The sequence below is a fragment of the Xiphophorus couchianus genome, chromosome 3, assembly GCF_001444195.1.
Source record: "Xiphophorus couchianus chromosome 3, X_couchianus-1.0, whole genome shotgun sequence".
Classification (NCBI taxonomy): Eukaryota; Metazoa; Chordata; class Actinopteri; order Cyprinodontiformes; family Poeciliidae; genus Xiphophorus; species Xiphophorus couchianus.
In genome coordinates, this window is record NC_040230.1 from 20,060,760 (window position 1) to 20,076,538 (window position 15,779).

The window sequence follows — 15,779 nt, forward strand, 5'->3', positions numbered from 1 at the left end:
GTTGTAAATGTCCTGCACAGCGACTTCTGCATTTAGTAGAACCCCTGATAAAGGTGAGTAGAAACCTTAAGACAGATTCATCTTGCACTGCAGAAACACAATCCTCCACTGTTTATTGCACATGTCAAAGGAAGATTTTTGCATTAACTCACTGACTTTTGTCTGGAATTAACAGAGCAGAAATGATTGAACATTATTTGCACTTTCACTAAATATCAAGTAGATGTGATAAAATAACCTACATCTTAATCAGATTTGAACCTCACAATAGTGTTTCTTTGTTATGTAAGGCTTTGCCACGTGTTTGCTGCGCCTTGTCCAGCTCTCTGAAGAGATCCAGATGTAGACTTTCGAGAAATCTCCAAAGCATCCGACCTCTGGCGCCTAGAAGGCAATCACTGCAGGCAGCATGAAGGAAAACAAGAGATTACATCTGATTCCAAGAGATGTATTCAGATAAATATGACTTTGCCTTACATATTGTGTGTTCTTGATAAATAACAAGAAAATCCTTTGTCATTATGTAAAAAAGCTGAAGAATAATAAAGAAAACTCTGCAAAAACAGCGACACAAACAGCTGTTTGACATCTGCAAAACATTTATTCTCCCTGTTATAAGATTTCCTCTTACATTCTGCCTTCACTACGTCACGTGGGACCAAACAGTCTGCTCCCGAGCCTTTGCTCAGAGCTGAGAGGAGCTGCAGCAGCAAATCAGTTTGTTTGCTGTGGATTTCAGGTTTTTCCTCCTCAGCCATGGATCTTAGAGGGCTTCAGGTAACACTTTGTCTTCTTCTGCTGTCGCACTGCTCACTGCAGCAGACATCCTCCAAGAAGAGGAACGGAAAGAAAGGTAAGACTTGGACATGCAGCGCAAGTATGCAAACTCCGTAAACTTCTCCACATTTTGTCTGGTTGCAGCCGCAAACTTGAATGGATTCATTAGAGATTTAATATGTTAGACCAACAAAATGTAAAATTAAGAGGGGGAGAGAAAATGAAACTTGGAAACTGCAGCATGTGTTTTTACTGAATGAGATGGAATTTTGTAGAGAGCATCTGTGTCTGAACAACACTTTTCATGTCTTGCCACAAATTATAAATCATGTTTGTCAGGACTTTGACTGGGCCATTTTAAGACTTATATTCCTTAAGCATTCCAGTATTGCTTTTGCAGTATGTTCATTGTACTGCTGGAAGATGAGTCTCCACTCCAGTTTTAACCTGTTAGTGTCGTTTACAGCTTCTAACAAATTTTCCTTCAGGATTGCCTCCATTCATCTTCCCATCAGCTCTAACCAGCTCAGTTCTAGCGCTCTCACAGCATCACTCTGCCTCCACCATGTTTCACAGCTGGCAGTACTTGTTCAGAGTGATATGAGTATTAATATTCTGTTTTACATGAAGATCAAAATGTCACATTTTGGTCTCATCTGACCAAAGCACTTTTTTCCTGTTTTCTGTCTCCTTCATTGCTTGAGCCAAATTTCAAAAGTTTTTGCTTATTGCCATTGCTTTCTTTCTGCTACTCTTCTGTACAGGCAATATACAGAGTGAACTATTCACAGCTGTTTTGTCAAAAGGAAAATCCACCTGTGAATGGAGACCTTTGCAGCTCCTGCAAAGTTATTGTGGGACTCTTGTGTTTCTCTAATAAAATGCTCTCATTACCTGCTATATTCGCTTAGGTGGACAGATGTATGCTAAGATTGACTAACACACAGACTATTTATGCTTGACATCTGAATGTAGTTGCTTGCACTACCTTGAAACGTATGGATATCAGAGTTAAGTATTCGTCTGTCCCATAAAATCTCAATAAAATCAACTGACGTTTGTGGTTGTAGAGAGACAAAGTGTGAAAAGTTTAAGAGGTAAGATGCGTTAGCAGATGAAAACAGACTTTAAATTTATGTAAAGCTCTGCTGTAGCAGGTATCAGGTAAAGCTAAGGCTGATATTTGTGTTTCCTCAACCAGACTCAGTAACATGTGATGCGATTGAGAAGCTGCAGAAACAAATTGATGACATTGTTCAGGAGCTGAACCTGCTGAAAGAGCACCAAGCCTTGCAGACAGGTAAGTTTTTATTGACGAATGTCAAATACAATCCTCTAGCATGTGAGGCCATGTGTCTTGATTAGCGGACAGAATCAGCATCTGAGTCATTAATTCTTTGTAATTTGCTTCCCAGTTTGTCTGAAAGGCACAAAGATCCTGGGAAAGTGTCTCCTGGCCGATCCAGTGAAAAAGACCTTCCACGCAGCCAACGATGACTGCATCGCCAAGGGAGGCAGCCTGAGCACCCCGCTGACGGCAGACGAGAACGACCAGCTTCACAGCTACGTTCGCCAGAGCGTCGGGCCGGAGGAGCAAATCTGGCTGGGCGTCAATGACATGGTGATGGACGGACACTGGGTGGACCAGACAGGCTCCAGCGTACGCTTCAAGAACTGGGAGACTGAGATCACACACCAGCCCGACGGGGGGCACGCCCAGAACTGTGCCATCTTGTCCACCACAGCCAATGGGAAATGGTTCGATGAGAACTGCAGAGCAGAAAAGGCCTCGGTGTGTGAGTTTAACATCGTCTGAGAGGTTTACTGCCACTCGTTAGACTCTGATATCTCTCTATGCAGATGATATCAGCATTAAACTGAAACAGATTTAAGCTGCAGTTTTCCTTAGACCTCCGTTTCTACATGTCATTATCAGAAAAGAACATTAAATGACGCAGTATAAACTACTCACTGGAACCTTTATGTGAATTATAAAAATACTCATGTTTATGTTAAAATATATCAGTATGGCTTGTTTGTGTATTGTGTGCTATATGTAATCAAATCTGCTTTATAACTGAAGATCAATTATGTGTTTTCTGTGGCATCCTGGCTTTTACTTCCATAAGCTTTATGTATGATAATATGGATAAAAATGTACAGTGATCCTATAAGGCATTCACAACTTGTTTTTCTTCCGAATATACCTGGCAGGAACAGGAGAGTTCAAAAGAATCTGACTGCAGACAGGTAAGGAAGTGACCAAGGTGACAATTTTGGCAAATATTTTTAGTTGTAAAATTACAAAAAAAGAAAAGAAAAGAAAAACAAACTTTAATGTAATGAATGTCTATTTAAAAAAAAAACAACTCTCGTCTGAGGTTCAGACTGCTGTTGGATGTGATGGTTAAACATCCAAATAAAACAGAGGACCTTCATGGAGACGTCTAAAATTGGTCTATTGGACCGGACCCGATATGATCTCCATTTGTCTAATGTTTAGTGATACAGGTTGCTTAAAAAGAATGTGTACAAATATAAATGATTAATATTGTTAAACTTTGTAGCAAAGGAAATAGTTGGATTAACTGTATGAAATAAGTTTCAGTAACTCAGGACTTCTAGTTGTTGGTGTGATATTCTTTCTTAAAAAGTGACACTTACAGTATATATGTTTTAAAATTCTAATAAGAAAAATAAGCAAAACAAACATGAACTAAGGCTGGCAACTTTTCCTGATTTAATTCCATGGAATTGATTCAGTCACATGTTATTGTTGCAGTAAAACACCCTCCTCCTGCTTTTACAGGGATGCTGCATCTCTATGACATGACGGGGCAACACTGAAAGCAGCCAGTCAGCCCTGAGGGGGAACAATTTTTTTACGAACTGATCACATAGATAAAGACTATTATACCTTGGCATACGCAACTGACTGTCACGAAAAGTAGAACGGCAGGTTGGGTAAACAACAACAAAGCAATCGTCTAGGTGGGAGAAAGGTGAAAGTATGAAGACAAGGAGAAGGCACAGGGGCATGTCATCATAAAAAGCAAGGAAAAAAGTCAAATAATAAAATAAAACAAACTTTAACTGGGTTTTAGAAACCTATGAAATTGATTTTTTTTCTTTCCCTTTGAAGAAACTGGAAAACCAAGTGATTTTTGACATCATTTGAACAAAACAATAAATCTGTTGTCATGAAATTTTTTTTTCTTGTTTTAAATAAATATAACATCTGGTCAAATATGACATGTGGTTACTGTGTCACACCATTTTGCATACAGAAACCATCTTGTGTTATTAGAGTATCTCTTTTACTTACAACTCCATTTTTTTCCTATACAAAATATTTACCAAACAGCAAACTGAGCACGCTGAAAAAAAGACACATTAAATTTATTATTCTTATTGCAATAATAGAAGAATTGTAATAACAGAATCAAGCCTTCAACAAACTGATTTAAAACACAGAAAAAGAGTCAGAGAAAACTGTAGCAGGCTAAAGGATTTAAATATTTATTTCATTAAAAGTTTGAAACATTAATGCAAATAAACAGCTATATTAGACTTTTAGAAATATAACACTATGATAATTAAAACCTTTCTTATAACCAACATGTACAGTATTTGTCATGGTTTTATTAAATAAGAAATAAAAGTTACAGAGCTTGATAATAGGTTAAGTAGTCCACAGTGACAGCACACTTTAATGTTCAGTTTTCTGTGCAAAAGTCCTAAACTTGGTATTATAAGGCAAAAACAGTCTAAAAAGATTAAAAACTATACAAACACCGTTTAAAGATAGAAGTTGGCACAGTTTACGCTGACATTATCTAGGAAGGCTTATAAGGGTGTACAAAACACATTGGTGTTGGTCCCAGTATATATTACCATTGGCTATTATAATTAGACTTTACCTTGGTTTGTCCTAAAGAAGAGGAGTCTAAAGATCAACCCAAACTTCTGAGGGTCTCCACATTCATTTACTGAATGGCTACAGTTATAGTATAGGCAGCACAGGCTATATTCATATATTAAAGTTTGTTTTTTCAACACACTGAAGTCAGCGTCCGACTGCACTTGGCTGGGCTATTTTACTGCATTTAACAAGTCATCACTGCCTTTGATCTACGCTGGTTGGAAATTTAAAAAACTTAATACTGGTCACATTTGAACTGGATTGTTTTGCATCAGTTAAATACAATTTGTGAAGAATCTCAAATGTACCTTTTTTTCCACCGTAGGACACCTTATGTGGGGTACAGCTAGAAAATTACACCACCAAGAGTGTTCAAACATTTACAGCTTTATTCTGCACTAAAGGACAGAAGCTTTGTTATCAGTGAAACCTTTCTTCAAACCTTTTACAGAAGAAGAAGTTTGTAGCATCTTACATTATAGATCCAGCCTTATGATTAACAGTTGAACATGAACACAGCTATGCTGCTCTAAAGATAGAATCTAGAAAACATAATATGTTGTGATCTTTGGAACATGAAACCTCATTTTTTATGACCCAAAAATAATTTACAGGAGCTCCAACTTGTAAACTGGATCACACAGACAGGGCAAGCCTGGACTCGTCTGTCGTCAGTGTACAATAATTCTAGGTTTTAGTTGTTTCATTTCATAATGAGCCTCATTTAAGGTGCATGGGCCAAAATGAAGCTTTAAAATCAAGTTTTTTAAAAGTTATTTTTATAATTGGGCTCAAATATTAAAACGTATTTTGTTCAGATGTGAGCTGTTTAAGTGGTATACTTTTCCACTAAATAAGTTGGTCTTATGGGAAAAAAAGCCTTCAATTGACTCTTTTTGGAGTCTTAGCAAATTTGAATCAGAAATTACACATAGTGCGTCCCTTAAAGTAAATTTGTTCTATAGAATGTCAGGCAGGAAGTCCTGTAAAGTGGTCTCAAGCAAAATAAATAAAAAAAACAAACAAAAATAAAACAAAGCCTTACAACAGCTCTATATCTTCTACATTTTCTGAAGCCGAGTTTCAGAAAATCCTCCAATGCTACACTGTCTTTCCGCAGTGCAGGATTGTTCTGTATAGAACTTATTTGTCCAGGTTCTGTAATCTTCAAGCTGGAGCCCAGATTAGACGGTCTCTGAGCAAATGGAGAATCCTGAAATGTCTCTATTTTTTAGAGACAAACAACTAGGACTGCAAAAACCACAGCTTATATTTTATAAAATGTGTCTTACAATAGTTATGTCCTGGTTTGAGCTGTCTATGTGGCATAATTTATCAAACGTGATCCAGTTTGAAAATTAGTGATGTCAAAACAAACCTCAAAATAGTTTATTTTATTTACTTTTTAGAAACTGAATCAACCAATCAGATTTTACATAATCTGTATTTAATGTTTTTATGTATTAAATACAGGCTTCGTAAAGCTAGAATAATTGTCTTGGTCGTGTGATTTTGTGAGGCGTTCTCGTGTCAAATAAGCCTTAAAATCGCTCATTCATGACATTTCACAAAGGTTTCACAAATCCCAACTTGTATTTGATAGACTGAAATAAGTCTAAAATAATCTTGGTGAAGTTTGACCATCCTTATTATTCAGATTTATGACGGCAGGGGTCGTTAAATGCAGCAGAATAGCCCTTTAGTGTCGTGGGGTTTTTCAGTTATCTGGGTCTCCTCTGCTCCATACCGTTAGGCAGAAATCCTGCAATGATCGGTACCGGCCATATGAGCGCAGCAACACTCCACACAATGATGACCAGAGTCATGAAACAAGCCACAAGTGTCGACTCGATGGGCTTCCTGTTCAGCCTCCAAGTTTTGTCCCCCTTCAGCTCGTCCAGGCTGAAATCCACGCAGCAGAAAGCCACCTGGTCCCCGCTCTGCTGTCCCCTCGACCTGCCCTGGCCGAACCGGCGGTACCGGGACATCCCGCAACCCACGCACAGCCTCATCTCCTGCTGACCCCCGGTGACCCCGAGGTGCTCGATCACCACGGGTGAGATGGCCCGGTTGAAGGAGGCGGAGAAGAACGCCCTGCCGTGGTTGTTGGTGGTGTAGACGAGCACGTCACACTGGAAGCCGAAGCTGCTGTCCCAGTGGGCCACCAGCGAGGTGGGCAGCAGCCTGTGGACCGTCACGTTGCACTGGGACTGCGCGGGAGCGAGGCTCTGCAGCGGGGATGCTTCGGGCGAGGCGTCGCTTTCCTCCACGGACCTCTTGGAGAAGCGCACGTCCACCTCCAGGTTGGCCAGGAACCTGTTGGAGGAGTTGATGGGCGGCAGGAGGAGGTCCTCGTCGCTCCAGCCTCGGCATGGCGAGAGAAGTGCGGCCACCGCGGTCAGAGCCAGCAGGAGGGTCGGGGAGCTGTTCAACATGGCACAAGGCGCGTCTCTCCGGCTCGCATGGTGCTTCGAAGAACCTCGGACGGCAGGCAGGAAGGGCAGCGCGCAGCAACGCCAGACGCTTGTGATTTCTTTTTAAATAAACGCAGCTCCCAGAGGAGAAATTCATTCACAACGAACCCATCCAACTCTCGCCATATGCGCGCATCCTTCCTCCCTGCATATATCTTTTTCCTCTGTCTGGCTCTCCAGACCCAGCTCTGTGCGCTCTGAGCTCGGCTCTGTCACTTCAGGTGTGAGCACTGAGCACCAAAACACTGGGGAATGGTGTGGGGAGAGTCTCCAGTGCGCAGGGACAGCAGAGACGAGCGCAACACACGCCGTCCGCTTAATGACGCTGACCTGCTTTTAGAAACTTCCTGGCGGTATAAAACCCTAATTCCTGATAGAAAAAGCGATTCATCTCAGTCTGCTGTCAGAGCCAATGGAACTGTTGCTCCATATTAGCCCTTTTATCAGCTCACGCCAGCTTTTATAGGATTGGGGAAAACGAGCTTAGGTGGAGAGGTCCTTGAAGACCATCTGTGCAGTTTTGTCCTCAATTTATCAAACCCACTCCAGAATAATAAGTAATTCAAACCCCTCAAACTTTACCTGTCACCACAAACATAAACACATTTCATATTTGTACACCTATGTAAAAAAAGTAAGTGTCAAGTGGAGCAAAATGCTTGCTTTGTAGGATACTTTACAAATAAAAATCTACAAAGTGTGGCATGCACCTCAACCCTCTGAGTCAACACCTTTTTCTGCTAGAGACTAAAATATATGTAAAATTTTCTTTACCAACCAAATCAAGTTAATTCAGATTGGATGTAGAGCATCTGCGAGCATGAACTTTAAATTTGCCACTAATTCCCAGATGTATTGGGCTAATTGAGCCATATTAGCACATGAATATGCTTTGTTCTAACCCAGTCCATTGTAGATCTAGCACTACGACAACTACTTTGGTACTCTGCAGTATAGTATTGCCACCACTATGTTTTACTATGGAAATTGTGTTTATTTCATTTACTTAATGTATGACTTGTGAGATCAATTTATTACCCTGAATTTTAGTCTAGGGTAGTAGAGAAAAGAAAATGCATCATTTTTGCCCAACATCACAATCATATGCTACGTTCTGATGATCTATGACATCAAATGCTAATAAAACACACCGAGTGGTGTGGATAACGTAAACATATCTGCTGGGTATGAATACTTTTGCAGGGCACTTTAGTGTTTCTGTGAAGTTGACAAAGATGGTAGAAATGTCAGATTCAGAGGTGACTTTTCTGATAAGGTCACACCAACGAATATGCCTGGTGTTTCATTTGAGTAATTGCTCAAAACATAAGAAGATAATCCGCCTGCCATGCAGAGAAGCTTAACCTCCGACCCTTTCTTTATTCTGAATAAATTTGGTTTGCTGAGCTTCAGAAGTACGTGAAATTTTCTAAGGGAAAACTGTGTAGTGAAGCTTTCACTCAATCCACCCTAAAAATAAAAGATTGAGCAGGTTTTTTTGTGTGTACAGATAAGGAGAAAAGCAAAGCAAGTTTTTCATCAAATTGCAAATCTCAACAAACACTGGCATTATTCACTACCGAGAAATGTTTTTCTTAATTAAGGCAACATCTTGCACATTTGACTGTTACCAATTTACTGCAATAGACAGTAAACTGATCTGAAACAACCTCACTATCATTGGTGAAAGTAAGTGTGCTACTGCCAGTTTTGTTAAAAAGAGTTATTGTTTAGCAAGGTATTTTATCACCACTGAATAAATATACATTTTCAGTATGACATGATGCTACTGCAGCAAAAACAAGTTTATTTTAAGGATTTTTATTTATGGTTAACAGATGTGCAAACATTTTTGGAGAGCCCTGTGAAATGTAGGTGACCTGAAAAGACCGTGCTCATTTGTTTTTACATTTTATATGACACAAATCTGAGAGCAGTTATTTTTAAAAAACTATATTTCATATGCTTTGTTTCTTTCCTGGCATTTTCAAAAAATAAAAAATAAAAAAAAGGCATCTGTTTATAATCCCTTGTGTGTTCACCTGCTCTCCGCTCACAAGCTGTGTTTATGCTGGTGCTTGTCTTCATCCGCCACATTGTGCACTGAGGGGAAGCCAGACACATAAATAAACACGTGGCTTCGTCACCTGGTTGCTCTAATGCTAGCTGAAACAACATTTAGATCTTTGGTTGAACACCTGGTCAGTTTTGGCAGTGAATGTTTCAAACTGGATTTAGCTCAACTCAAATTCAAAGCACGGGAAATATGATGCACTTTTTCACAGTGTGTATCTTTAATGCTATTCATTCCTAGAACGGGTAAATAAAACCTTTAAAAAGCAGTCACAAACTCAAATCTATCACCACACAGCACTTACTTCTATTATCCTCAAGCTGTTGTGTTTCTATTTTAGCTCAGCCTTTTTGAAAGGTTTTAAAGTTTTTACCTGGGAAATACGTGTGTTTATTTCCTCCTAACAACTTATATACAACGCATCAGAAACTATTATGAGATATTGACAGATCTGGGTCATTGACCAGGAGCCAAATCATGATGAATTATGCTGTTTCATCTTTTGCAGACTGGGGAATTTAAATGCTACCTGGACGAACTGATTCCTTTTGTGCTATTTAAATGGTGTAATTTGCTCCAGAGTCCTGCCTCTCTGTGTTTGATGTGAGTTCCCGCTGAAGATAAAGATGCTCTGGCCTCAATTTACACCTGAAAAGACCTTGTCCTCTTGTCCCAGTTTAATTATGACAGCACATTCAGCCTCCTTTTTTTTTGTTGCTTTAAAACAATTACCCAGTTGTTTGGTTCTCTTTCTGTAAATTCAGATATCTGTCTGTTTCTCTGAAACCCTCCCACACACATCCAGAATGCAGGTCTCTTCGCATCAGATATGCTCCAGACAATGTAGCGGTGAACAGAGGAGGGAGATGTAAATGACTTCCTTGCTCATTAATTATGCTATAAAAATGTAAATTGCTTTGGTGACAAAAATGCAAATGGAGTAAGATAAAAGTCTCCCCCTGCTGAAGGAAAGTGTATGAAAGATTCATTTTCTAAAAATGTGTCTGTGTGTTCAGGGGAGCAGGATCTGCAGCGGCTCCTCCTTGGCCTTCATCAGCTCCACATTTTGTCAGACGCTGTTGCTCTGACCTACCGGCTCTAACACACGACTGCCTTAATTAGATGTTGAGGATTGGGTTCATGCATTTCGAGAGTAGTAGTGTTAAATCTCCGGTTTTACATCCGAGCCCGGTGAATCTGGCGTCTACAGAGGTTTCTGTCACACTGCAAGGCACTGAGAATTTATCACCAAGGCAATAAAGTAGTGCTCCCATCCTTTCATTCAATAATATGGGAGTTTGTATAATTAATAGTGATGATAAAAAAGCAAATAATAACAATCTAATCAGAGGTATTAATTTAAGATCAGTAGAAGCTGTCTAGTTTCCGAGAGGTTTAGAGTGATATTATCTTAAAAAGCTAAATTACACTGACAGAATAATTTTAGCTTGTGTAATTTTAATAGGCCACCCTTTACAGAGCTTTATGTCTAATGTGTGCAGAAGTTTCCAATCTTGATGCATGAGGGCATTCCTTATATTTTACATGCGTAGTCCGGTTCAACCTCGACATCAGGGGTCAAACAGATATCCTGACAGAGAACTTTAAATTAGTGGGTTTAAAGATTTCCCCTTTAAAATCAGTGAAGTTAAAATACCCAAGTCCTCACTTCCATTGTGGTAGCTGCAGTAAGCAGCATCTTATTGAGCTGAGCACAAACAGTCTCTTTAAATGTTTAGAACGTGTACCACTGACATGTCTCAGCAACTGTGTTTTATCGTTTTTTGGGAGTAGAAAGGAGTTGATGTGAATCTGAAACATCCTTCTTTTACCCCTGAGATCTAAACGTGACTCCTGCAGAAAACCCACCTGAAGTTAAAGGTTTTCCTGTCTTCTGTTCCTTTGTGTCTTTTAGTTGTTTTGCTTGCTTTCAAGTGGAAAGTAATAACTTTTCACTGACAGTTACTATTCAGTAATTTATAGTTTTTTTTTAAAACTTTGTTTTCCTGTTGTGTTACACTCTGAGCTACATCACATCTTTATTAAGGGACGGTCACATTATTTTAGGGATTTCACTTGGACATATATTATCCCACTCCTTTTTGATGCTTCTTACTCCTGACACATTTAGATTTAAATAATTTCCATTTGTATCTGATGACAAATGAGGCAGGTGACTCTGAAAAGATAATAAAACAATGTCAAATAACTAAAATTTATTCCGCTAAAGTAAAACATGTCAAGTATTATGCATTTTTGAATAATCACTGTGAAAATCCAGTTTTCACTGATATTTATAAGATTTATCTTTGGTGATGGTTTCACTGTGAAAAATGGTTGTGTGACGAAAAGCCTTAAATATGCATATATTTTTATACATGTAATTTAGAGACATAATTGCACTTTGACAAAGATTTAAATGAAAGGGCTAAAACTCATTCTGTTTGATTTCCTCTTCAGAGAGTCGGATTAGGCTGCTGGGTAATCATCACTCTTACATCCACAATAATCACTCTGGGCATAAATATTGCACTAATTATGAGTTCATTTATGCAAGCACAGAAAGGCAGTTCTTAGAAAAGTCAATCTGAAACATAATCATGGTTGAACATTGGAGTCAGTGGTGCGTTAATGGTTTAAGTGTTTGGTTTTAATGAAGTTACACAAGAAAAAACAATAAAACCAATCCAATTAAACCCTTAATAACTTGATTTCAAGGTGAATATAAATATTTTATTGCGCAAACTACATTCAGAGGATAAAATTAGTATGATTAATGGTTGATTAGACTATGTAATATTCATGTTAGCTTGATAAATTGCGATTTAACACAACATTTTTCAGCATTTCAGAATCTTGTCGTCAACTTTCACAATTACGACATAAATAAATAATAAATAACTCAAATGTGATGGGGTTCCTGGGACATGCAGCAACATATTCTGCTGCAAAGATTCGATTTTTAATCAGAGATCCGAGGTGCAGCTGTGGCAGATGAAACATCAGGATAAATCATGATGCGGCCCCAGAGATCCACCCAGATTGAGATTTTGTTTGCAGCTGCAAAGCTCCTCATCTCCTTTTGTACAATCATGCTTCCCTCTTTGCCTTCGGTCCCAGTGAGAGCAGATAAGCGAGGGGCGCACAGGCCTGTTGATGTGAAATGGGCCTTGGAAATAAAACCACACTTATCACTTTCCCTGAAACACGGTCAACAGCAGGCAGAGACCCGTCAGCCTGGCTGTCCTCCCTCTCCGGGAGCTGAGAGGGTGTGAGATTGCTTCCTGGGCCGAAGTCTCGGTCAGGCAGATACGGATCGAGAATCAGACTCTGGGTCACGAAAGGTCAACGTTGGACAGGTAGCGACAAGCCCGCCCTCATATGAGTTCTACCGAAAACATTGCTGCCACTGTAGCTCTGGGAGACTGTTTGTCATCTGCTGCTCTGCTGCTGACATGCAATTGGGAAAAGGGGGTGATTACCAGCGGCTGTTTGTCATGTTGGGAATAAGGAGGCGTTCGCTAATGGAACAGAGGGGTAATTGGTTGCTTTCGGCATGATTTGTTTGAGAAACACAAGTAGGCCAGCTTGACATAAGCATAATACTGCTTTCCAAAAACAATGTTACTTTCCAATGTAATCCAGATGAAGAAGAAGAAAAAATAGTGTCTTTCATTTTGTTCCATAAAAAAACAATTAAAAAGATTCATAAGAAAGAGGAATCCCGAGACAAACTGATCCCGGGTTTTATGTCAAACTTTGTGCTGTAAACTGCCTTAATTCATTTTAAACAACCTGAGTCTCCATCTGCTCCTGCTACACAATATCATTTTTCTTTACATGTCATCTTGTTAGAGCATCAATTAGAAAAATAGTGACTGACTGAAGTTGGAAGAAATCTTCACGCCATGTAGCGAGCGTCAAAAAATGTGACACAAAAATGTTTTCAACCTGAGGCTAAAAAACTAATGTTCTTACTTTCATAATTATGTTACAGTATTTTGGTTGTTTTGAATCTGCCTCTACTTTTTTATATTAGAATTTTGGAAAATAGTTAAGGTTACTTTAAAACTATGTTATTTCCAACAATAAAGTGATCTTTATTTCACAGTGGGATCTTTGATTGAAGATCAAAGATCGTAAATTTATCCCCTGAACTACCACAATCATGTCGTTGTCCTCATGGACCCATTAACTAACATCTAGCAACTGACGGTGGCAGGGGTTGAAGTGCAGAATGTTTCACATTTCATCACGTCACAACACAAGCTTCAGTATTTCATTTGGATTTACTGTGTGATTTATTGCACTCTGAACACACCATCCCCACAGTAAAATATAGGGGCGGGACAAGGAAGCCTTGGTGGGAAGATGGATTGAGCAGACAGTCCTGGAAGTGTCTCCAAAAACTGGAATGAGCTCATATTCGTGTGACAGAACGGTTTAATCAAAGTCAAGCTAAATACAATTGAAAATCTGCGGCAAGACTTGCAAGTTAATGTTCACAGATGCTCTCCATCCAATCTGGCTAAGATTGACTTACTTTGCAAAGAAGAATGTGCAACAGCTTCGGTCTCTAGATGATCGCAGTCTTTAATGCAAAGCTGATAGGAGACATCAAAAGCCCTGGTAAGCAATTTATCTCTGCACATTTAATAAACTTCACATTTAGATCTATTAAATATAAAAACTCAATTTTCAATTCACAATTCCAACGTCAGGTGGTGTCCTATTTGATTTTTTTCCCACTTGGAAACTGGTCATTCAGACTTCTTATTGCAAGAGTAAGAGTCAAAGAAAAACAATGAAATAGCTTTTAAAACCCTAAAACATTACCAGACACCATGGGTAACAATAACAGCAAGAAGATAAATGTAAAATGTCTGAGCTTATTTTTTGAATGAAACAGCGACATGAATGCAATTTTTGAAAAAAGATGATCCCATATGTTTTCCATTGATGGACTAAGTGCAGAAGTGAGGATCAAATGAATGTCTGTATCTGATGATTTGGGGTTATATCTGGGGGGTTAGCATCTCCTCAGTGTCAGAAACCCATTTCCTTCTCATTTCTGCTCTGTATCCATGTCCTGTTGTGCCTCAGGCAAACACATATTTCTGCGCTGATATACGAGGGCAAGTCGGAGCAAAGCCCCAGGTTTAACTCACTGACGTCAGGCGGAGGAACTTTCCTTCCCACTTGCTCTTCTTCTCTTTTGCAATGAGACAGCTTTAACAGTTTCTGCCTGATCAAAGGTAACACAACCACAGGGGGTTGTTTTTAAAAGCAACACGGTGATGAGAAGTTGGCTCCCTATCAAACATGATGAAGACTAGAAGAAACGTCCAAATTTACTTTATGCCGGAAATTTCCAAATAGATATTCTCTCCTGCTCCAAACATCAAATATAAAACAAGTATTATCTAAAATGCCCCTTTTTGTCACATGATGTAAATGAGTAAGCCATGCAACAAATGATGACTGATGAAAATTTACCCAAACCAACTTGGCACTTTGTGAAAAAAAGAATTGCCCCCTAAGCCTAATTGTGACACCTCTGGCAGCAACAACTACCGTCAAATCTTTGTGAAAAGTGGCAATGAGTCTTTTGCTGGGGAAATTTTGTTGCACTCTGCTGTGCATAATTGTAGGAGGGTTTTTGGTGATGAACTCAGTAGGATTTAACTCCAGACTTTAACTAGACCACTCAAAAACCTTCAGTTTTTACATTTTTGACCTCTGCAGAGGTGGATGTTCTGGTGTGATTTGGATCTGAGCTTGAGTTTAATGAACAGATGGAGAAATATTCTCCTTCAGGGTTTTCAGATAAAGAGCAGAATTCATCACTCTATAAATTATGGCATGTCATCCAGTCCCTAAAGCAGCACAAAATCACATTTTCACCATGTTGTTTGATAACAGCAGATATATTTTTCTGAAATGCAGTGTTAGCGTTATTTCAAATATACATTTCAAATTGATAAGTAACTTTATTTTTCATTTGTTCTTGGATCTTTTCTCAGATTAGAGTATGATGAGTTTTTTTGTTGTTCTGGACTCACTTATGTTTTCCTTTTTACACTAATTTGCTTTTGATGATTTGTTACTGTCAAATGATCAAAAAACATAAGATATTTGTAAGGAGGCAGAAACTTTTCCCACAGCACTCTATAGTGCTGTAGGAAAGCCTGTGCAGATATTATAACACCTTAATAATTACATGTGGATCAACTTGTTTTAGATTACCAGAATAATGAGAAAAACATATCTGAAACAACTATTGATCTCTGGAGGTTTTAATCATTTTTAATTGATTTCTGTGAGGTTTTGCTGTACTTATAAGAGCTTTGATTATTGCTTTGTTTCTCTTTCTCTATTTTCTCCCCTGATGTTGCCTCTGATTGCTTTCTTCAAGCAAAGAAATAAATCCAAGGAGGAACAAGAGAAGAATGTTAGGATATTTAATCATTACAAAGCATTTTGCCTAAGGAAGTATTTTGCAGGGTTAATTCTGTCTGAGATAAAACTCTAA

The 15,779-nt window shown here is 38.9% G+C and overlaps 2 protein-coding genes across 2 annotated transcripts; one reads left to right on the forward strand and one right to left on the reverse strand.

The window, feature by feature from the left end:
- Window positions 1-40: 40 nt before the first annotated feature.
- On the forward strand, window positions 41-2,947 carry clec3ba (C-type lectin domain family 3, member Ba). Its single transcript, XM_028012081.1, has 3 exons — window positions 41-853; window positions 1,979-2,077; window positions 2,193-2,947. Exons 1-3 carry the CDS (start codon window positions 757-759, stop codon window positions 2,591-2,593), a joined length of 597 nt encoding a protein of 198 aa, XP_027867882.1. The 5' UTR covers window positions 41-756; the 3' UTR covers window positions 2,594-2,947.
- Window positions 2,948-4,274: 1,327 nt separating this feature from the next.
- tmem158 (transmembrane protein 158) lies at window positions 4,275-9,166 on the reverse strand. The gene has a single exon (XM_028012080.1). It carries the CDS (start codon window positions 7,132-7,134, stop codon window positions 6,421-6,423), a length of 714 nt encoding a protein of 237 aa, XP_027867881.1. The 5' UTR covers window positions 7,135-9,166; the 3' UTR covers window positions 4,275-6,420.
- Window positions 9,167-15,779: the final 6,613 nt, after the last annotated feature.